This window comes from Petaurus breviceps, unplaced genomic scaffold, assembly GCF_028583685.1.
Source record: "Petaurus breviceps papuanus isolate PSGF00001 unplaced genomic scaffold, PetGlider_PUasm1.0 90734, whole genome shotgun sequence".
NCBI lineage: Eukaryota > Metazoa > Chordata > Mammalia > Diprotodontia > Petauridae > Petaurus > Petaurus breviceps.
The window spans coordinates 6,993,435-7,019,252 of record NW_027187327.1 but is presented as its reverse complement, the minus strand read 5'-3'; the positions used below and the strand labels follow the sequence as shown (position 1 = coordinate 7,019,252).

General features: G+C 35.8%; 1 protein-coding gene across 1 annotated transcript in view; it reads left to right on the top strand.

The window, feature by feature from the left end:
- The window catches only part of MEI4 (meiotic double-stranded break formation protein 4), a 226,131-nt gene extending 201,559 nt beyond the window's left edge, over positions 1-24,572 (top strand). Inside the window, exon 4 of the mRNA XM_069066943.1 lies at positions 23,531-24,572. Coding sequence (XP_068923044.1) covers positions 23,531-23,800 — 270 coding nt within the window. The 3' untranslated portion in view covers positions 23,801-24,572. The remainder of the gene's footprint in view (positions 1-23,530) is intronic.
- Positions 24,573-25,818: the final 1,246 nt, after the last annotated feature.

Below are 25,818 nucleotides of genomic sequence, written 5' to 3'. Positions count from 1 at the left end.
AATAACAATTGTATCATAAAGTAATCAGTTTTGAAATGCTTTGTTACTCTAATCAACACAAAGACCAACTATAAATCCAAAGGACTCAGGATGAAGTATCTTATCCACCTTCAGATACAGAACTGATGAACTCAGGGTGCAGATTAAAGCATCCTTCTTCCCTCCCCTTCACTTTTCTTTTCTTTTGACAAGGCTAATGTGGGAATTTGTTATGCATGATTATACATATTTGTTATGGAATTTGCACAGTGAATGGGTCATACATAGCCAGAGCTTGGAAAAGTGAGCATTACCCCCCTTTTGTCTAAATGAGTACTACCAAGCCACTTATTGGCAATTTTCACGTCACCTATTTTTCCACCTATATGTTCCCTCCATGAGTTTTCTCCCCTGATTAGAGTTTAAGCTCCTTCAGAGAGAGTATGATGTTTCTTGCTTATTTTTGTATCTGGAGCACTTAAAGAGTGCCTGGTACAGAGTCAACACTTAATAGATTTTTAAAAAATATATTCACATCTTTTGACCACTTATTTGATGAGGGAGTATTGTTAATCTTATAAATTTTAGATATATTGCATTTATCAGATATCTTTAACACAAATATTTTTCCTGGCCCATATTTTTATTCAAATTCTAATCAATTTTGTTTCATTTGTTCATAAGCTAAGTAAAGTAACATGTTATATGCAAATAGAAATAATTTTACTAATTTACTCACTTTTTTCTTATTCCTATAATGTCCAATATTTCTTCTTATAGTAAAATCATTTTAAAAAATCTACATCCAGAGAAAGAACTAATAAATGGAAATATATATGGATGTATGTATTTGTGACTAATGGTGGCCATCTCTAGGGTGGGGGGGAAGGGAAAAAGAGGGGAAAATTATATAACTTTATTATATATCTTAAGAGAATAGAAAGTTGTACATAATAGATTTGCTCTTTCATGTGCAATCATATTTTTATTATTCTATGTTATGGAAATGCTTGTTTTATTCCACAAATTAAAAATGTATTTATTTTCCAAATGCTTTATTAACTTCTGATTTATATCATTCATTTCCACAAGATTTTGAGTTACAAATTTTCTCCCCATTTTTACCCTACCCACCACCCCAAAATAGCAGTCCCACAAGATGTCCCCTCCTCCAATCTGCTCTCTCCCATATCTTCTCCCATACCCCCTTCTACATTTCCAATAGGGCACGCTGGATCTCTGTGCCCCACTGCCTGTATATCTTATTTCCCAATTACATGTAAAATAGTATTAATAATAGTATATATATTTTAAACATTTGATTTTAAAACTTTGAATTCCAGATACATTCCCTTCCTCCCTTGTCACCCACCCTTACTGGGAAGATAAGCAGTTCAGTATAGGTTGTACATTTGTAGCTAATGCAAAACATTAACAAAGTGGATATATTGTAAAAGACTGACTATATTTCCCTCCCTCCTATCCCACCTCCCACTTGTTCTATTCTCTACTTTGATCCCATCCCTTTTCAAAAGTGGGTGCTTCCAACTTTCCTCCCCACCAGCCTGCCCTCCCTTCCATCATCCCCCTGCCCCCTATTCTCCTGTAGGGTGAGATACCCTATTTAGTGTGTATTTCATTCCCTCCCCAAGCCAAGTTCAATGAGAATAAGGTTGACCCATTCTCTTTTGCCTTCCTGTTCTTCACCTCCATTGTAACCATTTTCCCTGGCATCTTCTATATGACATAGTTTACCCCATTCTGTCTCTCCTTTCATTATATTCCTCTCTCACCCCTTAATTTCAACTTTTAAGAATCATCCCTTCCTATTGAATTGGTCCTGTGCCCTCTGTGTATACCTGTAAACATGTATGCACACATTCACATACGTATTCATACTCCCATATACCCTCCGATATAGACATATATTTCTATTCCCTTCAACTATTCTCATACTGAGAAAAGTATCATGAGTTAAAATTATCATTTTTCCATGTAAGAATGTAAATAGTTCAACTTTGGTAAGTTCCTTATGATTTCTTTTCCTTCTGTTTACCTTCTCATCCTTCTCTTGCTTCTTGTCTCTGAATGTCAAATTTTCTATTCAACTCTGGTTTTTTCATCAAGAATACTTGAAAGTCCTCTATTCCATTGAATGACCATATTTTCCCCAGAAACATGATACTCAGTTTTGCTGGGTAGGTGATTCTTGGTTTTAATCTCAGCTCCTTTGCCCTCCTGAATATCATATAACAAGCCCTTTGATCCCTCTGTGTAGAAGCTGCCAGATCCTGAATTATTCTGATTGTGTTTCCACAATATTCAAATTGTTTCTTCCTGGCTGCTTGTAATATTCTCTCCTTGATCTGGGAATTTCGGGACTTGGCTATAATATTCCTAGGAGTTTTCTTTTTGGGACCTTTTTCAGGAGGTGATTGGTGGATTCTTTCAACCTCTATTTTACCCTCTGGTTCTAAAACATCAGGGCAGTTTTCCTTGAGGATTTCTTGGAGGATGATTTCTAGGTTCTTTCTTTGATCATGGCTTTCAGGTAGTCCAATAATTTTTAAAATATATCTCCTAGATCTATTTTCCAGGTCAGTGGTTTTCCCAATGATATATTTCACATTGCCTTCTATTCTTCCATTTGTTTGGATCTGTTTAATAGCATCTTGATTTCTCCTAAAGTCATTAGCTTCCATTTGCTCCAATCTAATTCTGAAGCAATGACTTTCCTCATTGAGCTTTTGAGATTCTTTTTCCATCTGGCCAATTTGGCTTTTTAAGGCATTCTTCTCCTCATTGCCTTCTTGAGCCTCTTTTGCCGTTTGAGTTAGTCTATTTTTTAAGGTGTTATTTTTGTCAGTCAGGTTGTTGACTCTCATTTTGTAATTTTCTTGCATTTTTCTCGTTTCTCTTCCCAGTTTTTCCACCACTTCTCTTATCTGCTTCTTAAGGTCCTCTATGGCCTGTAACCAGCTCATATTTTCCTTTGAAGCTTTTGGTGCAGGAGTTCTGACTTCACTGTCTTCCTCCTATTCCATTCTTTGCTCCTTTTTTGTCCCCAATATAGGAGTCTAATGTTGGATTCTTCTGTTTGCTTTGCTTCCTTTGCTCGGTCATGTTGCCACTCAATTACTTGACTTTTGAGCTTTATGTCACAGTAAGACTCTACTACCCGATAGGGGAGCTTTGTACCAAATGCTGGGGTTTTCTCAACTGCCTGAAATATTAGTTGGGTACCCTCTATGAAGCCTCCACATGCTCTGGCTAGCTAGTCACACACCTCAGGACTTCCACCTTAGACTTCAATCCAGATCCAAGCGGGTTAAAGCAAGAGCAAGTACCCCTCAGACTGGTCGTTTGGTCCCCCTATACTCTGCAGGCCAGGAGCTGAAGCTGCCATGTGGCAGTGGCTGTGCCACAACCCTCAGCAACTTCTTGCCCCAGAGGGCAAAAGCCGATGCACTCCGAACCACTGGGTCCCAAAGTCCACACTGCACTGACCTCTCACTTTGTTCTTAGTATCTATGTGTTGATAATTCTGGAGACAGCCACAGCTGTGGGTGATCTGGAGTCCCTCCAGCCAGTAGCTGGTCAGGCCCGCCCTGGAGCTAAAACCTTGGGGTGGAGCTTGGGTGGGCTCCCAGAGTGCTGCACTGGCCAATTCCTGCTGGCCTGCTGGGCAGTCCTCAGTGTGAGGTTAGCTTCTCTGTCTAATTTTGTGGGTTCTGTAGCTCCAAGGTTTGTTCAGAGTCCCCTTTTACATGGATTGGAGGTGGTGAGAACCAGAGCTGCTCAGAGGTCCTTTTTATACTCAGTCATCTTTACTTCTCCCCCTAGACAAAAAAAATAAAATTTTTTATAGCAGCATGTGGTATTGGAAAGAAAGCCAGATGACCTGGATTCACATTGCTACTTCATTTTCCTTATCATCATTATCCACAAACATTATACTTAGTATGTTCTAGGTACTGTGTTACATACTGGGGATACAAAGAAAATTCAACCCCCTTTTGGCCTCCCACCAAAAAAGTGCCTCTCTCATATACTGGCTTTATCATCCTGGGGAAATCACTTAACCTGTCAGTGTTTTGGGCAAATCTCTAAGGTTGTAAGATGCTGAGAAGGTGACAGCCTACGTTGGCAGAGAGTTTCCTCATAAGAGCAATGAAATCATAGGTTTAGTCCCAGGCCCCATCCCTAATAAGAATAATCATCACATTTATATAGTACTTAAAATTTGCAAAACATTTTCCTTACAACAATCTGATGGGTGTAAGTAGTTCAAATATTCTTATAGAAATAAATGAATGAAGCATGTATTAAGCACTTTGGAAGTGTCATTGTGCTAAGTGCAGGGGATACACGTGGAAAAACCTGCCCCTCCTCTGAAGGAGCTTACATTTAAGGGGCCCAACAACACAGATTTTAGATAGCTGCATGTCAAATGGAAAAATCTTGAGGTTTTGGGTCCCATGGGACACAGACATTTACACGTCTTCTTTAATGTCTTTTAATAAAGATAATAAAATGATATAAGTTTCTCATGTTGAACCTTTTGGAAGTGCCAGGAACATTGGTAGCAAGAATTTTCCTTTCCGGTTCTTTAGTACCTGTGGCTACCCTTTGCACCATGATTTAGCATCTTGCCAGGCTGCATCTCCATGGGGATACTTTCCAAAATGATAACTAGAAACAATGAAATTTCCAAAGCTCTTGGCTTTAAGGGTCCTCAGCTGTCTCCACCAAGATCTGAGGAGAGATAGTGATCAAAACAGTGGCAGGTGTTTTTTTTTTTGCCTGACTCATCCTGCCTTCTATCTCTTTTTTCAGGGTGCTTTGCTGTTTCTGGTATGTTTTGTTTCTTTATTTTTTGCAGGAGGGAAGGCAGGGCAGTTGGGGTTATGTAATTTGCCCAAGGTCACATGGCTAGTAAGTGTTAAGTGTCTCAGGCTGTATTTGAACTCAGGTCCTCCTGACTCCAGGGCCAATTCTGTATTCACTGCACCACCTAACCGGTTCTGTATACTTTATTTCTATCTCATAATTCTTCTACACAAATTTTCAACCATTCCCTAATTTCTTACACTAATTCCGTTCTTTTTTGTTGGCTCTATATTTTGTTATTATAATATTATTCCACTCTTCTGGAGGTGTTTTACCCCCCTCATTTTTACCCCTATATTCAAATGAGGAAACAGAAGCTCAGAAATATTAAGTGAATTTTTTTCTCCACAGCCACATAACTAGTAAGTGCTGGGACAAGATTTGAACCCAGGTCTCCTGATTCCAAGTTTCACAATGCTATATTTTACTATCAAATAATAGTGGAGTAAGTGGGAAACTTTGCTTTATTCCTGTATTTAATGAGAAAGTTTTATCTATTAGAAACAATACAAGTGCCTGGTTTAAATTGTAAGTTGATCATATTAAGAAAAGTTGCTTTTATTCCTATTTTTTTTAACACTTTTAACATAAATGAGAATTAAAAGTTCAAAAGGCTTTTTATTCATCTTTGGATATATTCATATAATATCTGTTCTCTTTTATTATTAAAATTATTGCTTATACTGATAGCTTTCCTAATGGTGAACTACCTTTGAATTCTCAACATAAATCCAATCTGGGCATAGTGTATACTTTTGAACATATTATTGTAGTCTTGCTATTCTTTTGTTTAATATTTTATGTCAACAGTCACTAATAATAGTCTCTAGTTGTCTTTCTTTGCTATACCCCAACTTGGTTTGGGTATTAATAATAATTGTCACACAGACCAGGTTTGGTAAGGTACCTTAATAGTTCTAAAACAATTTATGTAACGAGAAATATTTTTTTTTTGATGTTTGCTAGAATTTACTTATAATCTGTTTACATCTAGAGTTGTTTCTCTTTATAAGTTTATGTGTGACTTAATTCTTTCTGAGTGGGTTGTTTTGATTCTCTATTTTCTGTTTTGTTACATTGGTGATTTTGACCCAGTTATATATTTTACCAAGTTATGACTTGCTTAGCTATAGATATTAATTCTTTTCATTTTTTAAATAAGTTTTTATTAATGTCCTTTCTTTGCATTACATTTGTTCCTCTGGATATATTTTCTTCTCCTTCCCCATCTAGAGAACCATCCTTTGTAACAAATAGTGGTTTTAAAGTATAAAAAGAAAACAAGGATAAGGAAAATGTTAGCATAACTGATCAATTAATTGAAAAAGTCTGAAAATAAGTTAGATAAAACTTAATGGACCGGGGTGGCTAGGTGGCAAAGTGAATAGAGCACTGGCCCTGGAGTCAGGAAGACCTGAGTTCAAATCCCACCTCAGACACTTAACACAAAACTATCCATGTGACCTTGGGTAAGTCATTTAACCCAAATTGCCCTATCTTTCCCCCTCCAAAAAGAAAAAAACAACAACAACTTAATGAACCTCCACTTTCTGAAAAAGTCATCCTTTTCATTTAAGTTTTTAGTACTGTTGGTATAAAATTAGATTGAGCAGTTTCTAATATTTTTCTTTGTTTCTTCTTCTTTTGTTTTTTTTTTTTTTGTTGTTGTTGTTTTGTTTTGTTTTAATGAATCTCAGGTTCCCTCACTGAATTTCAGGGTTATTTGCATTGGTTTGTAGATGTCTCAAACATGTTTCTTTTCCTTTCTTTTTAGCTTATTTTATGATATTTGTTGCTCCATCTTGACATTTTAATAATTCCATCCCTGCTATTTTTTTTCAGTCTTCGCTCCTTTATTAAGGTTTCCTTCTCTATGCTCTAATCTAAGTATTTTTCCCTTACATGAATTCTTTAAGAGCTCTAATTCCTTCATATATTTTTTAAATTCTATTTTAAGTTTCTCAACCATTGCCCAATTGCTTGCACTAGTTCCCTTCTTATTTATGGGGTTCTATTATTGTTACTATAGAATTATTCCATTCTTCCGAAGACTTTTTTTCTCATTTTCATTCCCCTTCCCTGACCTCCCCCCCCAAAGTTATTCATTATATTGCAATCTCTTTGTTCATTTATTTCTTAAGAGTGTCTGTGCTGGTTTTTGTTGGGGAGGATGGGGTGGGTAGGTTGTTTTGTTTGTTTTTATGTGAGCCTATCCTTATGAAGATTGCTTTCTTTTCATTTAGCACATTTCTTGTTGTTTTAAGGTAATGAAAAAGAATTAGGCTTAGGCACAATCATTCACACAGCCATCTTCTCTGAATTCCATTTTTCTGCCTTTAAACAAATGGATCCAGGGAACTGCAGACTGCATCTATCAGAGCATCATACCTATGAGAGAAGGGGTATTGATCTACTTCCAAATAAGCCCGAATAGTTCTCTACTTAGGCTGACTTCTCCTATATGGTTCTTTTTTCTTCTTTTGTCTTCTAGTGTAGAGGATGAATTTCCTCTTAGAATCTACTGCCACATTGTAAGTAACCTATAGGAGAGCATTTGGAGTAGTTAAGCCATGTTGCCTTGAAATAATAATAATAATTTATGTAGCACTTTACGGTTCTCAGAGTGATTTATAAATATTATCTCAGTTTTTTATGAACTTATAAGGATAAGGATTGGACTTGTGTTTTCACTAATATAGGCAATTCTGTAGGCCATGAATTTACAATGTAAAAAAAAATTCATATTGAGCTTTTTTGTGTGCTTCTTGCTTATCTTAAATGTACTCAGGTGAGGGCAATTGCTCTTAAACTAGAAAAAATATTTTTCATATCTTTATTTTTGCACATTTCTATTTTTCTGTTGATATTAAAAAATCCAGCCATGACAATAAAAGGCAACTTCAGTATTTACCAGTAATTTACATTTTAAAGAAATTCAACTAATTTGATGGTTGGGCAGGAGAAAAAAAAGTCCTGTGTGTGTGTGTGTGTGTGTGTGTGTGTGTGTGTTTGTGTAAGTAGGATTTTTAAAAATTTTGCTGTATTGAAATTATCTTTTTCCAATATAGTATATGCCATAAAAACGTAGCTTATAGCCACTCCTCATGATTCAGGAACACATAGCTCAACAAAAGATGTAAATGCATGTTTGAAAAACAGAGGAAAAAATATTTGAAAGCTGGCTAATGGATTTTTCTGTACCCAGTATTATCTAGGATAAAGGATGGACATTTTCTTCTACCTGAATTTTTCTGCTCAGTGAGGCTATTTAAATTAGTTTGGGAACTGGAAATTAGGTAGCTCATTTAGAAAAAAAAAAACAAGCTGAGGGAAGTTTTAAAAAATTATTAAAATAAAAATGCAAGCAATCTTTCTACTCCTACATTTTATTGCCTAATATGTTTACTGGTATCATATCTCTGGTATATAGGAAAGGGTAAAGGGTTTTTTGAAAATGACTTTCAAATTGTAACTGAAGAATTTTGTTTCAAATTGGCTGAACAGGTTTTGAAACCACTTACTAACCACTAAGTAATTTTCCTTTTGAGGAAATGAGAAATTCAATGTAAAAGAAAGTTAAGGTTGTCAAAATGTCATTAAATCGTATTCATCTTCTATCCTAGATTACTGCTCAGACCAGCTTTGCAGAAACCAATTTGCACACATATCTGGGATTTTTTTCTCTATATGGCTGTGTACTTCTAGTGTTACTTTTTACTCTTAAGAAGAAAATGAAAGACAGAGACAGAGACACAGAGAGGTATACATAGAGAGACACAGCCAGGGACAGAAAAGATAGAAAATGGGAGGGTTAAAAGGGGGAAGAGGAGACAGACTATCTAGTTCCTAGTCTTGCAGTAATTATATCTCTTCCTTTGTAATATCCCTGTTAGCTACACATTCTAGTTTCCAGTTTATCAGCAGTAATTTTGTTTGTTTGTTTTCAGTCTGGAGGCCCTGAATTTTGGCTATAATGTTTTTTGGGTATTTTCATTAGGATTTATTTCCAGAAGGGACTGGTAGATTCTTTTTTTTTAATTTTTCTTTTCCACTTTGCCCTCAAGTTCTAAAAGATCTGTTTTCTTTTAAGTTTTTTTTTTTGAAATATGGTATCTAAACCCTTTTTTAAAAAATCAGTCATGGCTTTCTTAACTTTCTTCTCCTTGATCAAATATTTTCAGTCAGTTGTTTTTGTTGTGAGAAACCTTAAGTTTTCTATTTAAAATTTTCCAGTCTTTTGACTTTATTTTAATTTTCTTTATTTTCTCAAGAAGACCTTAGCTTCTGTTTGGTCCATTTAATTTTCAGGGAGTTTATTCCTCTAACAGGGTTTTGTAGTGCTTGTGCCAAGCTGTTAATTCTCTTTCCAGTTCTAGTTGATTCCGTGCCCAAGCAATGTTTTTCTTTGAGTCTTTGTCTGTATGTGGTAGAATCATTCTCTTCTTCTGGGTTTGTGTCTTGAGCTTCCATGTTGCCATGATAACTTTTTTATGATGGGATTATTGTTTTTTGTTTGTTTGCTTATTCTTCCAGCCTACTTCCTGACTTCAGACTTTGTGTTAAGGACTGACTGTGTCCTTCTGAAGATAATCTCAGAGTTTATCATGCTGTTGCTTTCTTGGGGCATTTAGTGTTGTATTATTACAGTGTCTCATGGACATTTTAGATTGGGGTCCTAAAAGCTTTCAGTGCTCCCAAAATGGTCTGGTCCAGGGCAAAGTCTGATCATTTTCCCTCTGGTTTGAGTTATACAAATTTCTGACCTAGGTTACATGGACAGTTATTTCTGGATGTGGTGCTAAGTGGCTGCCCCAAAGTAGTTTTCTCTTGAAAGAAGCTTAAATAAGGGTGGCCAGGTAGAACAGCGAGTAAGAACACCAGCTCCAGTGTTGAGAAGACCTGGAGATCGAATACCAGGCTCAGACACTTAGCACCCACCCAGAAACACCTGGCTGTGTAACCTTGAGCAAGTTACTTAACCCCAATTGCTTAGGGGTGGCCAGATGGCTCAGTGAGTAAGAGCATCGGCCCCAGAGTCGGGATGACCTGGGATTGAATCCGGGCTCTGATACTTAGCACCCCACACCCAGAAATAACTGTCCATGTAACCTTGAGCAAGTTATTTAACCCCAATTGCTTAAAAAAAAAAAGCTTAAATCTTCCTTTCTATCACTTCTGTCCATTGCTTCTCTTACATAGAGCAGAACAAGTCTTCCAAGTGATAGCCCTTCAAACACCTGAAAGCTAATTGGATATTAGAGGAAGATAACAAGGTAGTTCAGTGGACAGAGTTCTGGGCCTGGAATCAGGAAGATCTGAGTTCAAATCCAACTTCAGATACTTAATAGCTTTGTGACCCTGGGCAAATACCTTGATCTTTTTTGCCTCTACTTTCTCATCTGTAAAATGAGTTGGAAAAGGAAATGGCAAATCACTCCAGTATCTTTAACAAGAAAACCCCAATATGGTCACAAAGAGTCAGACATTTAAACAACTGAACAACAACAACACCACCAAGGGGCATAGATAATACCAAAGTTGTAATTTCCAAGAATAAATGTACCTATATCACCTGAAATGAAGGCATTAAATAACCTTGCAGAATTCTTCAACTACAGAAGTATATGAGAATAACTATTTCATATAATCTTATATTTTGTGAATAGGGAAATGAAAACTCAGAGAAATTAAGGGATTCACCCAAGATCACAGCCCTAAGCCTAGAACTCAATATAAGAAGCATTTATTAAGTTCTTACTCTGCAAAGGACTTAACTTGAACAGTTCTCAAACTGTCTTCTGTTACCCCTTGCTCCTTCAACAGAATGACCCCATCTCCTTTTCCAGTCATGTATCTCTGAAGGTAGTTTTATATTTTTGTATATACTTAGAGATATAATTTCCTTTTTCTCATTTACAAAATTTACCTATATACATGTATAAGAGTTTTTGACTGATTATCCCACCCACTTAAAAGTAATTACTTTCATTAAATAAAAAGCCTTCTTGATTAAAAGAATCGGAGCTAAGTATGAACAGGCTCTGTTAACTTCCTTGAATCAGGTAAAACATTTCTTGTCATGTATAATCATGCCAAAAGGGATTTATATGAAAAAGAAGTTCTATCTCAAAACCAGATAAGAGCCAGGGATCTAGAAGTTAAGAGGAAGAAATGGTCAAAAGTTTGCCAAGCACCAACAACCCCAGAGCAGCTAGCAAAAGGTTAAACAGTAGTTTGTCATAATATCCTCCTCAAATAATTGAACTATCTGCTTTAAAAGGCATCATTTTAACAGACAACCCAGATTGATGCCATCAGTATGCTTAGCTATGCAAAAATTGAGAAAAGTGCCAAGAAAGCTTCCTTCTAGCATCTAGTCTGTCCATAGACATTATAATGCAGTTGATTGTTCCATTACCCAGATGTTGCAAGTAATCTGAATTTCACTTTAACCAAAGAGGAACCAGTAATTAGAGACAGATATGAATTGAAGTAGAGATTCCAAATATCTTGGAAATTTTTTGGTCTGGAGTGATGGTATATAAACTCATAACTTTTCATCTAAACTCCTACCAGCTTCAGAAGAGAGGGCCACATGGATTTTAGAGGGATACCATATTGAATTTAGGCTTAAAACAATCTAGTATTATGTGGTGTTAACGCATATCTTTTCCTACAGAAGAATGGAAGCTCTTTGATTGCAGGGGCTACTTAATTTCTGTTTTTGTAACTCTAACTGTGCATCTCAGTACTGGGAACATACTAGGCATTTATTAAGTATTTCTTGAATTAAATTGATTTAAAAGTTATTAAACATATGAGCCCTCCTATAAAATGCTAGTAAAATGCATTAATGTCATTCATTTGACATTCCTGGTGTTGTATGTAGATATATTGTTTAAGTTATATTAAACTGTTTCTTTAAATCTATGAGATTTACTATTCAGTGAATCAAAAAAATTTAGATCTTGAAGGATCCATATAGATAGTGCTAACCAGTGCGTTGGTAAATGCTGTATGCATTTATTAATCTTCTAAATTACTTTCATATTGTTTTTACTTCATAGTTTTATTTTAAGAATGACCAGTGGAACTATGAGTGAGAAATTATTACTTGTTTACTTGATTCTAGCTTATAGATTGGCAGCAGACTTTTATTATTTATTTGTTTTATTTTGTTTTGTTTTTCCTGTAGCTACTCCTTGACTTTACAAATAGGACTACTATCATTCTTTTTTGAGTTATTCAATAAAAGTTACTTGCTTTACCAGTCATAATTACTATTCATTCAGTCAGAAACTGGATCACAGATTGCAAAGGACCCAACCCCTAGCAATATTTACCCTTTACGTCCTTTATACATCACATATTGCTAGCCCTACATTGCTAGCTCCCAGCTTGAGGAGGTCTTTTCTGAGGTGCTTCTCCATTATTGCATTACTAAACTCTGCTTAGCTAAAATATCTGACCCATTAGATAGTATTTATATAGCACTTTAAGATTTGCAAAATGCTTACAAATATTATCTCATTTAATCCTCACAAGAAGCCCAGGAGATAGATATTATTATTAAACTTGTTTTTCAATTGAGGAAACTTGAGGCAAATGGTGATTATCACTTGCCAAAAGTCACATAGCTACCGTGTTTCCCCGATAATAAGACCTATCCCGAAAATGAGCCCTCCCCTTACTGTTTAAGATTCCTCTAAAATAAGTCCTCCCCCAAAAATAAGCCCTATTGAGATTGCTACTGTAGTGAAGGTGATCCCCTGCACTACACGCTACATTACGGTATCCTCTGTATGCACCATTCCCCCCTGGGTGAAAAGCATGCCGCGCTCCGAGCTGCATCCAATCAGAGCTGCAGCAGTGAGAGCGTCATCCTGTTTTCCCCAGTGATTTGCTTATTGAATAAAGGTACATTTTTTTGTTCACATTTACCTGTTTATTAAAATTGCTGTCAATGTTCATTAAAATAAGCCCTCCCCTGAAAATAAGCCCTCTGGTGTTTTTCTGTCCAAAAAAATAATAAGACAGTGTCTTATTATCAGGGAAACACGGTACTATTTGAGGCTAGATTTGAAGTTAGGTCTTGCTGACTGAAGGTCTGGTGCTCTGTCTTGGTAGTTATGAAGGCTTCTCTTTCCCTTGTTTGAACTTGGTAATTCTTATTAAAGAATCCATATTCCATGTAATGCCAAAGAGATCCAGAAGTTCACAAAAGCTTATACAATATTATTTTAGACATTTTGTAGTTGGATCATAGTGAAGGGATTTTAAAAATACTTTCCCTTGCCTCTATTAGACAGTTTAATTCAATGTTTGATAATAATGAAGTTCTAATGAACTGGATTACTAAACAACACTAATGGGTAGGAAAAAAATTAGATAAATTTGACTACTTTTCATTTCTAGGAATCCAGCACTCAACAGTGGCCCCTGGGGATGTAATTAGGGAGACACCTGAGGCCAAACAAATTTGGCCGTAAGTTTCTAAACTAAATTATTAGAGAGTTGTGGTCATTTATAATCAGTTTTCTTCATTGTTGCTGATGGGCTTGGATCTGTTGCTTTTTAAAAGATGCACTTCATGCTCTCCTTGGCAAATTTATCTGAGCTCTTGCTTCGCAGCCCCTAGGCAATTTTGTTTCCAGCCTATGGCTTTTGCCTGGCTGGGCATTCATTGATGCTGCTCCAGGAAATCTGGCTTCTGGCTTCTGCTTGGCTGGGCAGATTTGGATGGTGTCTTCGATAATTTTTATTTCAATATTCTAAGGAGAAATATTTCTTGCTGATTTCAAACTGCCCCCCACCCCCTACTATTTGGGAATTTGTTTTTCATTCAGAAATAGCCATCTGGCGTGTCTCTGTTTCAAATATCAGACTTTATGTGGTTTATTCTCATAGCTGTGATTTCTTTTTTCTTTATGCTTTGCCTTAGATACTTGATAAAGGTGATTTAATTAGTGAAACCTTTGCATCCCATCCCAAATACCCTCTTGCCTTGGTTTATTCCTTCCTTGTAGTCTTTGTTCTTCTATTGGGGGTTTGGGGAAGAGACAGAAGAAGGGGATTGAATAATCACACCTGGAAATGGCTACTAACATCCTCATTCTAAACCTCCTTACCCCTTCATGCTGTTTTTACCTAAGCATGTGAGTAGAATGTTTGGACTGAATTGACCACTAAGCATTTTTTCCAAGTGGTTTTCATGTCCTGTGTAAAGTTGAGGGTAGTTCCATGAGAATGTATATTTCTAGGTCCACTTAATGGCCTCTGGGGCACAGGTGGACCTGCTTGAAGTAACTAAGATACAATGAAAGTCTTGCTGAAATCCTGTGATCTAGAGAATCACACCATCTAGAATGTTCAGAGCTAGCCTTAGAGCCATAAATTGTTCCTGAGCTTAGTGTGTGTTTTAAGTTTATTATTATGAAGAACTGTGAATGGTAGGGCAAGAGCCCCAAAGAGGAGAGAGGCTGCATGCCTTTTTTCTTCATCCTTGTTTCTAAGAGTTCTTCCAAACCTCTTTAAATAGTTCCTTCTCTCTCCTCCCAAAACATTAACCTAGATGTATTTCTTTATTTAACAAGTCTACATTTAAGAATACCATTCCCCAAAATGCTATGATGATACAGAATAAAGCCTTCTTTCATGAGGATTGAAAGATAGCTCAAGGGTACTGACCACTTCTTAATCTTCAGTATGCTGAAACAGCCCTCTCCAAAGTTACCACTGTTGATTTTTGGGGGGAAATTGAATGACCATTTTTCAGTCTTCAGTTTCTTTGCCTCAGAAGCATTTGTCTCTTTAGAGCTCTTCCTTTTCCTAGACACTCCACCTCTCACCTGGCGTGAAATTGATTTTGTTTCTGTTTTCATCTACATGAGTACTTTCCATCAGTACCCTCTACTGATCTTCATCCATATCATGCTAACTCTCCCTGAATGTGTTCTAAGTGCTCTGTCCTGGGCTGTCTTATTATTTATACGCACATGTATGTATTGTTATGTATATACACATTTGCATGTATATTTGCATAACACACGTGTATATTGTGCATATTATATAAACAATATATACATGTATATACTTGTGTATATATGTAAATAACAAGAGGACCTAGGTCAGAGCATTTCAGGAGACATTCATGGAGAGTGAGCATGATATAGTTGAAGATTCAGTAGAAGATATTCATAAGTAATGTTCATATAGATAAAAAGAGAAACAGACAAAGCAAAGTATGCGTGTGCGCATATGTGTGTGTGTGTGTGTGTGTGTATATACACTTCTTTCTCAGTGATGTCATCTGAATCAGTTATCATCCCTTGGCAGACATTCTCCAGAACACTGAAGTCTCCTGAACTGTAGTCCTGCATCACCAGCTGCCTTTTGGACATTTCTAACTAGATGCCTTTTATGCGTTTCAAACTCAACATGTCCAAAACAATTTATTTTCTTTCATTCTACTCTTCCCCATTTTCCAGCTTTTCTAATATTATTTAGAGCATCACCAGCATCCCAGCTGTCCAGGTGCACAGTTTCAGTGCCATCCTCAGCTCCTCACTCTCACTCACACCATATATACAATCCACTGTCTAATCTTATGGTTTCTACCTTCATAACATCTCTTATTTCTACATTCATTCACTTCTCTCTCCTCCTACAGTCACCCCCACCCCCACCCCGACCCCTGTATAAGCCCTCACCATCCCTTCCCTGGACTGTCACACCCTTCTAACTGGTCTCCCTTCCTCATGTCTTTCCCCAACTCCAACCCATTAAAGTGATTATACTCAAGTGTAGAGTTGTACATCATGTCCTTATCAGTAAACACTGGTGACTCTCATTTACATCCAGAATAAATTATAAAGTCCTCTGACATTTGGAGTTCATCACAACCTGACCCCTTACTGTTTTCCATTCTTCTCACACTTTACTTCACTCTATATTCTCTATGATTCAGCCAAATTTGAACTACTCACTAGTTCAGGACATTCTGTCTCCTATCTGGATACCTTTGCAATGCCTCTTCCCTTTGACTAGAATGCCCTCTCTCCTTAACTCAGTTTATCTTAGTTGCCTTTTTTCTTTTCTTCTCCTGCTTCCTTCAAGATCCAACTCAGATGCCACCTGCTGCCAGAGAGTTTTCCTGGTCCCCATATACCCCTACCCAGGTGCTAGTGACTTTCTCTCTGAGATCACTTTCTATGTATTCTAAGTATACCTTGTAAGTCACTATTTTCATATTGTCATTCTGCCCCACCCCAGACACACACAAACATACACATAACCCATGTTAAGCTATAAGGTCTTTGAATGTAGGGATTATTTTTATGTTTTGTGTGTTATTGCTAGTGCTTAGCACAGTGTCTATCATATAGTGAGAGCTTAATAAATGATCCTTGACTGTTTTTCATTCCATCTTCAAAGTTATTTGAAAATTTTAAAATGTTTTCTAATTTATATAACCTCCTGACCTTTGTGTGGGGAGGCATACCCCCAGAGGTTTACCCAGGCCAAAACTTCTTCCAGTCTAATTTTAACTTAAAAGTCTCCTTACTCTTAATTGTTATTAGAAGAGAAGGCTATACTTTACTTTGAATAGTATAAGCATATTTATACCTGCATTCCTTTAGAATAGACTTGAACAAATTGATCAATTTCCCACCAAAACAGAGCTTTGAAAGAATTCTTTTACAATTTAATTCTCACTCTTCAGTACCCCTCACATCTTAAAAGTAAAGAAGATGCCTGCTGTTAGAATCATTCCCATTGGGTCTTCAAGATGTATGCTCCTACTTTTCTGTTGAGTAAGCTCACTCTTTATCTGACAGTCTACCACTTACTGTTAAGCAAATTATAAATCAAAAGCTCTTCCATGAACCCCATAAGAATAATAGGAAGATTGTAGTGCATTTAGATTGATCAGAAGACTGCAGGGGTTTAAACCTTCAGTGAAGGACTTTTTTTTTAATATTGGAACCTTGTTAAAGAGAATTTTCTGAGTCTATGGTAAGCCCAATATCATTTGGATTGACTAGTTTTCTTTGCTTGCTTTTTTTTCCTCTTCTAAAACATACTGAAACCATAATTAAAATTTAATTAGGGCAGGGAGCTAAGTATCCAACTATTAACTTAGATTCCAAGTTGCCTAAGTATAAAAGTACAGTGCTTGAGGAATCAAAAGCTCCTCAACCTTGAAAAACCATCTGACTGGGCACATGACCGTGGCAAATGTGGAAGTGAAGGGAGTGGTACCCACCTAAATCAATTTTGTACCCTTCCTAACTATGCTTTTCATGCTTTTGCTAAATAAACTTCTTTTGTTCAGTATTATTTGATCTGTGTCTCAGTACCATTCTCAAACCTGAACAACCAGGTTGACCTGAGTTAAAGCTGGTTTCAAACATCTTCCTTGAAACACAAAAACTCATTTCTAAGAAACTTCCAATTATCCCTTAAGTTATTTCTTTAATTCTTCATTCACATATATGGTCTCATTTTACTCTCACCACCAAGGAGGTAAATACCCCCTTTTTTACATATATTTAGTATTGACAGCAATATACGAATGCACGAAGAACTTGACTCAAAGAGAATAAAGCGAAACAAAAATGCAGTTCATCTCATTGGCTCACTGGTTGTCTGTTTGGCACTTGGTTAGCAGAACAGCAGCTTGGCACTGATTCTTTGGGTCTTCCCAGCTAAATAGAGAGAGGCCATTTAACCACAATATCTTAAAATTTTAGGGGATAAAGAGCATTTAAAATGAGCTCCTAGTACACCATTCCCCAATAAGGAACATTGTAGATTAAGCCCAAAGCACCCTTCCCTACTCATTCTGCAAAGATTATTCTGATTACCTAATTCAGTAATGGCCACACCCCACTCAGGCCTCACCTAGTGCTTTATTTAAATGTCTTCTATGCACAAATCAATTGCTATGTATACAGTGACTAACAAATGTTTCTTGAATTGAACCCACCCATTTTGCAGATAAATAAATTCACTAGAGAAGTGAAATGATTCTCTGGATATTTCTCAACCAGGCTTATTTGCTAGTTTTTTTTTTCTTTTTTCTCCCCCTATTTTTTTTTCCCTTTCTTTTCCTCTCCAAATAATTCATGACTGTTCTTAAAGCATGAACAAGCATTTCACTTTCACCTCAGATCTGCTTCCTGGGCAGTTTATTCATGGGTATAACTTCTGGTCACCCTGACATCAACAACTCATCCTTTTGAGGAAAGTCATTTCCTCTCATAGTTGTAGGTACAAAGAAAGACTTCCCACATAGATATCAGCATGCCCTGAGGAGCCTAGGAACTCCTGAACTTTGGAAGCAGCCACTAGGTTTGAAAAAACATTCTCACATCATCACTGGTCACATGTGCTCAGGAAAAGACACACAACACAGAAGCATATTTTGATATATACTCTCAAACTCACCTAGATGGCACATACTCTTACTGACAGGCATGAGTAGTTACAGTAACTGCTGGGGGATACTTACACCCTTCCATCTTCTGGGGTATCCAAGGGAAAGCCTCAAAGTCATGTCATGCTCAGCAGACAAGAAAAGAAAGCATGAAAGTAGAATCACTCCTTTTAAAGTCTACCAAGTGGACATTTCTTCCTGGTTTAGGAGGTAAGACTTATGAAAAAATAATATTTAAACATCTTCTAATGCCAGCATTTATTTTATAAAGTATCAGAGTGCATGTCTGCATGCATTGTGCTTTAACAAAACCCTCAGTTGTGGTGAACGGAAGGTCAGGGAGTTTACATGAACACCAACCAGAAGCCTCTAGTTATGCATATTTTTTTTTAAGTAGAGGCCCTCCTACCAGGTGTTGACCATATTGCATCCTCATCTCCAGGAAGAGTTCCCCATTCTGTACATTGGAATGGAGAGGCTCCCCTGATTGGCCCAGTACTAATTCTCATTTGCTTCTATTTGCTACCTCTGTGACCTTGGGCAAGTTATTTAACCTCACTGAGACTCAGTTTCTTCCACTGTGAAGTAATTGGTCTTAAACAGCAAGGGCCCTTTCAACTCTAAAACTATGATCCATAGCCAATAGCAGATAAAACCCACCTTAAGTCCTTTGTACCATAGTGATACCTGGCACAAAGTCTGCCACTTGTTACATAAATTTTTCTATTTGCAGATATTGGAGTGATTCATTTTTAGAGAACTCTGATATAAAAATGAGTTTTCTTGATGCTTCTGTTGAATATAATTCAGAATAGAAGGCATTAAGATAGTCGATGTTGAAGTATACCCATAAGAAAAATTCTCATTCTGTATTTAAATTATTTGGCTATGTTCTATGACTTGTTTTCTTCTGTGCAACATTCTGATTTCCTCTTTCACCAAGTTCTTGCTTTTACAGCAATAAATTTTTTTAAATGTGATAATTGTGTTAAACATTTTGTGAAGCAATATATTTATTTCAGTGTCTTACTACCTGTCTGCATGTCCTTTGCCTATTTTTACATTCTCATTCATGTGTCTTATTTCTTATGTAAATGTAACAGGTTTTCCTTTATAAGAAACTAATAGCTGCTACATGTTATAAATTCTTACTTAGACCAAATACTGAGCCAGGTCATGCAGTTCCTGGATCCTAAATTGATTTCCGATCTTTATTCCATTATTCCAGTGGATCCAGCATCTCATTGGTGTGAATATTACCTCTAAAGAAAGAGATCATACCCTTGCCTGATCCTCTTTGCCCAAAATTTAACTCAGAGTGTCCATTCTACATGGTAGCCATATGCTTTGCATTCTTTTGACATTATAGGAAGAACAGTGGAGCTGAAAAGACATCCAACAGTTGTTTCTCATTCTTGCTGTCTGACCCTATCTTTTTTTCTATCAATAACATTTTTCCTATGACATCATAGTTTTTTCCAACCATAACTTGGTAAAACTATGTGTCCAAGCATAATATTTAATGTAAAATAAAATGTACATGTTTTTTTCTTAACATGGAAATGATTGTGATTAAGATTAGTTCCTGGCTGACTAAATGTTTTTTTTAGTAAGCATCTATAGTGTCAACCTGATATTCACAGCCCCACCAGCACCTGTAAATATGCCAGTGTAATTCTGAATTGCAAAATATAACAAAATCTCCATATGGAAGACAGAAGCAAAACATTTATTCAGACACCAGAAAGCCAAATCCCAACACCAGAAAACCGAATCCCAATACTGGAAAGCCAAATCCATCATAGCAACAAAGAAGTTAATGTACCTTATCACCATACCTAGCTGTCTCCTTGCCTGTGTCTTCTCCTCTCTCCTTTCTAACTACTCCAACTCTCAGCTTCTTCTGGGCTCTGCTCCACCCATTCACCAAACTCCTCCCAACACAGGCTCCATGTGATTACATTCAACTTATTAAGGGGCAGGGGAGATCTTCAAATTCCCATTACCATTACAGCACCTTGTCAAAGTAGCATGTTATTGTGGCATTGTATTTGAAGTCAAGAAGACCCATAAATCCTGCATCAGATATTTACTAGATGTGTGATCCTGCACAAATCACTTAACTTTTCTGTGTATCAATTTACTTATCTGTAAAATAAGGAACTTGCATTTGATATACTATAAGATCCCTCACAGACGTAAATCTGTGATCCTTTAACTTTTGGTATCCTTGTCATTTCTGATTGGGTTTTAATGCTCAGTTTAAGGGTAATGGTTATGGATGTTATTTATAAAACATTAAAACAAATTATAATATTTACATTTGAAATAAAAAAAGTTTCCACTACAAATTGCAAACTACCAAATTTCAAAAAAAATGTAGTATATTGGGGATTTTATTTGTTATTTTATATTTGGTGCTAGAGAAATACAAGTACCTTCATATCATTATTTTCCACCTTATAATTTTAGTCTGTAACTGAGGCAACTAGAGACAATGCATAGGAAACTGAGAAGTCATCTACATAAGAATACATGCAAACTATTTTTTAAAAATAGATATTATTTCTCTTATAAAAGACTTAAGAGGTAAAAGATGACATGCCTTCCCTTAGGATTTTTCACAATTAGAGGATATTAGAGTTGGAAGTATAAAGATATAATCTAGTCACCTTTATTTTTAGGCAAGGAAACTTACACTCAGTGAGATTAAGTGTTTTACAGTCACGTGGCTAGTAAGTATGCAAATTTGAGGTCATCCAATTTCCAGAAACCTTTGTTTTGTAGTTCTCACAGATAGTAAATTAAAACAACCCCCTTCTGTACATCCACTTGCTGACCTTCTCAGGAAGCATATCAGGCCCCCAGTATGAATGGAGAGATAAATAATTCCACCACTATACAAGGTAGGTTCAGGAGCAAAGGGATATTTTTTTTAAAGTACCAGAAAATTTGGGGAGTTTACTTCAACAGGATCGATCTGAACATGGTGGATATTGCTACATTAATGAAGAGATGTGCCAATACACTACTGATGAGTCATACAAGATGATCAGGGCTAGATGGATTGTTACCTACAGAAAGAATACTTACAGTGACCAGACCACATATCCATCGGCATATATGACCCATAGCAAATTTTACCAGCCCTGACATTCTAGATCATGAAACATAAATAAATCTTACAAGAAAGTATGAAAATGCACATGACTTTCTCTAGTATTATTTTCTAGAATAATATTCCATAGTAAACAAAAATATCATTGCCAAAGGCTTCTTTTCAAGTTGAATGAAATGTTGCATTTGCTTCTTATCTGCTTTATTTTAGACATAAGCATATTTCTTTTACCTTCTGAACCAAGAATTAGAAATAGGTTCATAAAATCTCTCTGAGATTTGTTAGATTAGGTTTTCTTAAAAATATGTGGGAGTAGACATAACCTCAAAAAAGAGATGAAAAAATGGAGCTTATACCTTTCTTTGAAAAAGTAGAAAACTGTGGATTTGGGCTTTTACATATATTGTTATACTTGGTGGTTAAGTTAACTTTGATGAACTGCTTTTGTTTTTCTTTATCTTTTAAATTTTTTTTGCTTTTGTTCCAAGAGTAGGCTAACTGGGCAGAAGAGAGGAATATATTTTGAAATGAAAGTGACCAAAGCAAAAGGAATAAATTCAAATTTTTAATATAAAAATAAATGTATGTTATGGTATTCAGGGTATTTCATTGTATTTTCTATTCAGATGTGTGTGTGTGTGTGTGTGTGTGTGTGTGTGTGTGTGTGTTAATTTCATCATTGCAAGGTCTCTGGGTGAGGAACTTCTGCAATACAAATTGTTACCTTCTTTGCAATGCATATACTGAGGGATTCAGTATATGGATTTCAGTGCCTGGGGCACTGAAAGATTATGGAACAGACTCAGGGTCACCAAGCCATTAAGTGACTTAAGCAGAAGTTGAAACAGAGTTCTAAATCTATGTTACATCTTATAGATTCTTAAAAACTGTAAACTAAAGAATTTAAAGTAAGGTAAAGTATTTGGCATATCTTATTAAGAGTCAGAATTAAGGACCTTTGTCAGAAGGTGACTTTAGTTTGTTTAAACTTTAATTACTAGTTTTCAATACTTTAAAACCTTGCATTTGATAGTATGCTATAATGGAAAGAGCCCTGGATTTAGCAAATACAGACCTGTGTTCATATTTCAGTTTAAATTTTTATATCATGGGTGACCAGAAGCAGTTTAAAACCTCTGGGAGCTTTAGCTTCCTTATTTGTAAAATGAAAATAATAATATGCTACCAACCTCATGCTGTTGTTGTGAGGAAAGCACTTTTTCTTGTAGCAGATCTACTAAAGAAGATACTGGCATTTTTTGGTTATCTGTTTCTATTTGTGTTCAAAATATCCTTTTATATTCTTGTTTCAGTCATATACATTCCTCTGGGCTATTGGGGGTGGGGTGGGGTGGGAAAGCAACATTCTGTTTATGTGCTATTACAGTTGGTAGAGTCAATAGACTTCAGTGATGGAGTCCCTTCTTTATAAATAAAGATGATGCAGCCATTTTCTGCCATTCCACAGATGTCAGTAGATCCCAGAATTTGTGTTTTTAGTCATCTGCTTTGCAGCCTTTGCATGGCCTTACTTCAGTTGCAGCCAGTACTACCAGATAACAACAACATCAACAAGAGTAAAATATTTATTATACATTATATTTTCAATCATAATCTTCACTGGAAGTCCATGAACAGGCAAGCCACTCCCAGCTTCCGTAGATATGAACACAGAACAACTTCAATCTCATATAGATAAACCTTAACTCAGTTGCATACAAGGAAAAGTTCATGATCTAACCCTACTTCAAATTTTCTTCCCCAAAGGTACCTATCTTATTTTACATTGGCATAGTTGGGTATAATTACTTGTTCTCATTTTCAGCCAAAAAAAGTATAAGAATAAATTGTTAGATGTCTTTCTAAGGGCAAATGAGGAGAATGGGGTCTTAGAATCCATTATGCAGAAAAAGAACTCTAAAATTACAAGATTCTTGAGTCAAGGGAATGTCTTCCTTCCTTTTTGCTCTCATATAGCAAACTATGAGGTATAGAGAAGGTAGTCAAGTAACATATCATTTTCCTTGTCTTAGAATATTGGAGTTTTCTAAGTTTGGCTACTACAATATTTTCACCAAGATTATTTTTTTCTTTATTATTTGTAGGTCCAAGCTGGATATGATGTGACATGCTATGAGAACATGTTCTCTATCTTCTGGGTTCTAGAACAGCTGCTTCAAGATGGAACAGAAGACAATATCATGCCAAGTATATTCCCTGCAGGACAGGAAACCAAGAAGTTTCTTGAGCAACTTGATCAAACTATTCTCCATCTCTCAGATGAATTCCCTTTGTTTACTTTATACATATGGAGAGTGGGTGTTCTTTTGAACTCAGCAAAGATAAGAACTGTTGAAAATAACTCACCTCCCTAACCATTGATCATATTTCTTAAATATATTAAAGGTGTGTTTGGAAGATTTTGTGCTTGGAAGATTTTCAGAAGAATTATTTTTAAAGACTCAGTATTGCAAACATAAAATGGATTTGGCAATGAAATTACTAATTTGGCTTCTCAACTTAAAAATTGTGTATAATAGGATATGGAAGCCATGTTGGCCTTATGTTGTAAAGCAAACTTATGGTAAGTACACCCTTCATCTTTCTTCCTCCTCTTGGAAATGTACCAGTATGCAGATTGTATTAATTATATTATCATTACTCTCTTTTTCCTATGGAATCATTTGTTTTATTTATGCCTACATCACATAAATAGAACAGTCTTTAAAGAGACTTCTATGTAAGAGAATCTAATTGAGATCCAAAAATAATTTACAGTTTTTCCTCTCATTACCCAGTAGTTTTGAGACAAGAGGTCATTATGGCAATTTAATTTTTTCCCTCGTAATTTGAACTCCATCATTGAATGTGATAATAACATGGACACATTGAACGAATGAAATTTTTTTTTAGCATTTTACAACTATTTAGTTTTTAACTTCAAGTAGCAAATATATTGTTAGAAAAATTTCAAAGTAAGCATTTGGTGCTGAAATGTGTTGGTAGCTGCGTTTGGTCTACAGAGATATTGAAAACCACTTTTTCATTTATTACTAAAAGTAGAACATTACCATATTTCTATAATTGTTTTTTTTAAGTTGTTCATGTAAATATAACTTGGCCATTCAAGACTGTATAACAAATTCTAAAATCTCTGTCCAGAATGACATTGTACAGTTATTAAATTTGTTGATTCTACCATTGGCACTCTCCCATTGATTTTATTTCTTATTAGATTTTTTTTATTAGATGATTATAGATATATGTCTTACCAGCAAGTATTTTTTAAACATCCCCCAGTATGCCTGCCACCATGTTAGATGTTTACAGTACAATAAAGACACACTTACACTTTTAAACCTAGTTGATGATTTTTTGTAAGTCAGTGACAAGACCTAGATGACTTTAGGATCAGAAGATATTAATTCCATCTATATGGAGATAGCATATTGTCTGTCAAGTTTCAAAAACCACTAGATAATTTAATAATTTCTGAATAATGAAATATATTTTCCTAATTTAAATTGTTTCTAGTAAGATTAGGCCCTATTTTAAATATCCCTCACTTGAGACATGCTAATTAAATACAAGTGATTCTTAAAGTAGGCCTTCTGGAAGAAAGACTGAGATAGTGGGATGGGAATACATGGGAGGAGATAAAGAGCAGAAGTTGGTTGCTGATAACATAGCCATAGGATCAGAGTTTAACATGAATTGTGAGAGTCTTTGATTCTCATTATTTCCAAGAGGTTTATGCTCTACCCTGTTCTACAATCCATTCATTCCAATACCCTTTCATCCTAAATGTGACTGTTGAGTAAGAACATAGATGAAATTATATAAAAGGAATAATGATGACTCTTACCCATAACACATTTCCTTCCTTTTCAGATTGAAAGAAATTAAGTCATGTATTCATTATCATACTATCAGTATATGTCTAAGGTAGGATTTGAACTCAGATCTCCCAAAATCCTCTGCCTAGTTGCCATATGTGCCACACCATGCTGAGATTAGAGAGGGCACAAGGAGTTTGCTCAAATGAGTATACAATATGTAAACAAGGTTCTGTTTTTATTCTTTTTTGTATACTTGTTTAATTGGTATGCAAATTTAATTTAAATTAAATGTTTGTGGCTGTTCTTGTGATTACTCTAACTTCCAGGAGTCAACATTATTAAATGAGTAATTGAGACAGCTTTAAGGATCTAAATTTGCAGCATGAATATGAGAAGTCAAGAGGCAAAATGAACAAATAAAGGTTCAGCAATGCAGCTTTGGCAAGTTCTTGTCAGTTGCTACTCCTTTTAGACTCAACTAATATTGGTTCACAGAACACAGATTTTGGTCACTTCTCTCAATGCAGGACAAAGGGTTTTTGTCTGTTTTTGTT